Here is a 4295-nt window from a genome sequence, read left to right as displayed (position 1 = left end):
GATTTTTTTATGTCATTTGCAAAAAGAAACCTCAAATAGTATATGAATATTGAGATTTCCCAACTGGAAAGAAACAAAAGTTTTGATAGCTCACAGTGAAAATCTCAACATTTTAAGGCGTTTTTCCTCAAAATCGGGTTTTTGGTTGCTAATGCTCAAAAAAGTGCTTCAAAAATTTTTTTTAGGATAATATTTCAGACAGTTCATTGAAATGATACATTGATAACACATTTATTTGTTATATTTTGACAAAATGTTATTTTTGCAAGCGTTTTAATCAAAACCTGTATCTGCCTGTTTTTCCATATACGATTTTTAGACTTAATCCTCGTTTCGATGTTATCATGGCTCACATATATACATAACCTGGATTTCTGTTCAGATCTTGTACTAAAATGTTTTGGTTGATTCAGTCACAAGTGGACAGCCAGGTTGTTCACACCTACCATTCAAGTGTGTATGGACCAGTCAGTTATCTGCTCTACATGCATGTAAACATGTAGCCACGTCACACAGTCAGCAATGAGAAACAAACCGTATGACAGCAGGCCTGCTGATTCTGTAAAATCAGAAATCGACAACCTGTTGTTAGTGGTGTGCTACACAGCTTCACTGTTAATGTAACATTATTATTATCCAAGGAGGGTGCCCTGCCCTGTCAACATAACCCCTGCCTACCAAAGTCCCCCCATCGATGACCACCTCTACTAGCATTGTAGCACTCTGCTGCCGGTCCTCCCACCTCTCCAGTCATCCATTTCTGAATCCATTGTAGCTCAGCACTTAGGAGCTTGGGTTTCCTGTAGATGTTTTATYTGTCCAAATTTTGCCTGTTTATCTGGTAACTGAACCAGAAACTGAAACTTCAGTTTTCAACACTAATATTGAAGCTTTTGCAGCCTCATATCACACATTTGTTGTTTATTCAGAAGTTAAGAGACGATTAGGTGATTTAAGGTGAGAGATAATTTATTTAACATTACTGTTTTTAGAATACTGTATATAATGAAACATAACCATACTGTAGTTTCGTTTGTACAGTGGTGTGTTGAGAGTGCTACAGGAAATTTAGCAGCCTTATTTCCTGAGAATGGTATTGTCTTCTGATGACAAGAGATTAAAGATCTTGTTGGTGGAATGAAAGGGATTTTTCACTCGTTCAGTTATTTTTCTCTTCCGTCTCTGCTAAAAAATCAACTCTAAAGTGCATAGTGAGATGCAAGGGCTTTCTCACTGCAGTTTCCATTCCAGGAAGTATTAAAGTTTTAAGATATCCTTGAAAATGTGGCACCCTAGTAAAAAAATGTTTTCATCCTCACAGAAATGCAGAAAACCTCCCAAAATGCATTGGTAACTATGCCAAACCTGTATGTGGCACTGTAACGCTGCCACAGATATACACTAGAAACATGAAATAAGGTGTGGAACATGCACTGAAGCTCACACATTGATTTACGGGCATATTAAACAGTCTCTTCTTTTTCTATTTCTATTCCTTACACAGAGGGATGTCATACCATGAATGAGTTTTGCTGACAGCTTCCAAATTAAAATAAACCTTTTGTGCAAAAGCTGACAAATGTCTAAATCAGAAATACTTTGAGTTTAATGTTTTTACTATAAATACACAGCTTTWTAAAACTCTGTCCCTTAAAGTTGTGAGTTGCTGTTGTAGAAACACTAAAGTTGTACAGTACTCCAATCATGTTTAGAGATTTTAGCTATTTTTCTACTGAAATTATTCCCTTCCTGTTATTATTACTTTGTTTTCTGATTAATGCTAACTTGTTCATTTTTGATAACAAAACAAATATAAATATCTCCCCCTGGAATTTGACAAATACAAGAAGTTAACATTTTATTACACAACATAGATCTTGGATTGTTTTAATCATTTAGAATCACAGACTGACAGACTGGAAATTAACAGTATTCATAAATTTGTTCTTAAACCAAACTAAGCAAAAACGATCCAAGAGATCAACTGAAACTATCCATGTTTTTATTACCGAGCTGTCATCAACACACACAGATACCATCTTTCATTCCTTTTTCCCCCAGAACAGACCTCCACCTCTCCAGGCTTTCTTCTACCTGCTCCCTACTTTCACAGCAGCTCACATGTTGTCTCTTGACATTTATGGGAGCTGCTGCCTGACCTCGTCTGTCAACCTTTCTATCACCACCTCCAACAAGAGGCTTTGAACCCAACTCTCATTCCTTCTGCTCACCCCACCACCAGCTTACTATCATCTTCATTTAGCGCTCACTCAGGTTTTTTTTGCTTGAATTATTCTTCTCCATTAACAAAATCTTTTGTTGCTTAGCTTGAGTTATCCTTTTCAAAATATGACAGTTGTTGTTCCTTCAAGGAATAAAAACAGACTAGAAATAAAACAAAATAATAATAAACTCCTTAATTTCCTTCATTTTCTTTTTCTTTGGTGCCTTGACTTTGTGGTTTCCTTTGCCTCTCAGGTGCAGACTGTTCCATCTCTCTTCCTGCCAATTCCTCCTTTTGGAGTAGAGAGGAGTACACTGATGCTGGGCTCGCAAGGGTTTCCCACAAGGCTTTAGTGGAGCAGGAAATCATGTGGGTCATTGGAGGCTATGTCTTCAACGCTTCCGACTATCACATGGTCAAAGCGTAAGTTTTTTTCTTATAAATGAATAGAAGCAAAGCAGTTTTCCTCTTCTGATTGCTATGTGACAGTAGGATATGAAATGTAGAGATTCAGTTTGTTAGCATTATAGAATGTACATGCCTAACATTGATTTTTTTTAAAATTTGATCTTCAACATAGATGTTTTTTACATTTTCACAAGTTGGCATAAGTTGTATAAAATGTTATAGTGTGACAGTTAAAATTTATTGCATATGCATAATATATATGCAATATACATGTAAAATACATGTAAAAATCGAAACTAATTTACAACTGTTTATTTTTGTTCTTTTGAGATCATGTTCTCACTTGTTTCTTGGCTACTTCTCATATTAATGCTTTCCCCACCTGTTAGTCTTGAACGATTCGGTAGGTTTGCAGTAGTGCCTTACATTTTTATATGATGGGAACAGAGCTCTGTGTGATGTTCAAAGCTTGGGATATTGTTTTGTTTTACTGCTGTAAAGTGAGCAGTGTGAACACTGAGCTCAGTGATTTGTTTTGTTTTGTTGCTGTTAATGCTCCCTAACGTTGCTGTTTTCACATGTGTAAGGTAATTAAGCTTACTGAGAGATAAGACAGAAGTGTGACTCAAGTCACTCTTAACAGTGTTTGTGTTGCAACACGTTAGTCCCAGGTCTGAACAGGTTCACAGGCTTTTCTGCAGAACTTAGCAGCAAGCTGAGAAATTAATTTAGCCATTTGACTCAGATGTGTTGGAGTGGGGAAAAATCTAAAACATGCACAACAGTWGCTGCGTTTCCATTGACCATGAAAATGTGCAAATTAGAATTTCGAAAATAAATTTGCTCAATGGAAACACATCAATTTCGAAAAAAATTACGTTTCGGAATTGCGCCACTGAGGGTGGCAGCACGTTGGAGTAGCTCTGTTACTTTTATTGAGATTTTCTTTTCTTTTCAGGCGTTCATTCCTGCCTTTATGCGTAACCATAGCAACAGGGTGGTTTACAACAGGGAGCAGCTGATTTAATATAGCAAAATCTGAAATAATGCATCAACTGAAAYCGCAAATCCCAGAGGAGTTGAAAAGGAGGCATCATGGATGCAGAGCTGGAGCAAAGAGGCGAGAGAGAAGGAGGAAGTTCAAACCATCACTTCCATCAATCCTAATGGGCAATGTGAGATCATTAGCTAACAAACTGGATGAACCTCAAGCCCTGACAAGGACTCAGCAAGAGTATAGGGAATGCAGTATTATGTGTTTCACTGAGACATGGCTGCAGGATCATGTCCCTGATGCCAACATCTCTCTGCCAGCTTCCAGACTATACGAGCAGGCAGAGATTTAAAGAGCAGCGGGAAAAAGAAACGAGGTGGATTAGCAGATGGTGTCATCCAGGACATGTTACTGTGATGTTTCGTCACTGCAGTCCAGACATTGAACTCTTGGCAGTAAGTTTTCGTCCATATTATTTACCAAGAGAGTTCACCAGTGTTATTTTGGCAGCTGTTTAGATTCCACCCTCAGCTGTTGCTGACAATGCATGTGATATCGTCAGTTCCGTTGTTGCTAAGACACAGACACAACACCCCAATGCATTTGTGGCAATATCGTAATGTTATGCATATAACTACTGTTCCCTGAAGGAAAGGAACGAGGTACAAC

The 4295-nt window shown here is 37.8% G+C and overlaps 1 protein-coding gene across 1 annotated transcript in view; it reads left to right on the top strand.

Annotated features, from left to right (window-relative positions):
* Nucleotides 1-4295, top strand: part of atrn (attractin) — a 151332-nt gene that overhangs the window by 29543 nt on the left and 117494 nt on the right. The window contains exon 6 of the mRNA XM_014017075.1: nt 2479-2647. Within this exon, the coding sequence (XP_013872529.1) occupies nt 2479-2647 (169 nt within the window). The remainder of the gene's footprint in view (nt 1-2478; nt 2648-4295) is intronic.

Source organism: Austrofundulus limnaeus, unplaced genomic scaffold, assembly GCF_001266775.1.
Source record: "Austrofundulus limnaeus strain Quisiro unplaced genomic scaffold, Austrofundulus_limnaeus-1.0 Scaffold160, whole genome shotgun sequence".
NCBI classification, from domain to species: Eukaryota; Metazoa; Chordata; class Actinopteri; order Cyprinodontiformes; family Rivulidae; genus Austrofundulus; species Austrofundulus limnaeus.
This window is presented reverse-complemented; position numbering and strand designations above follow the sequence as displayed.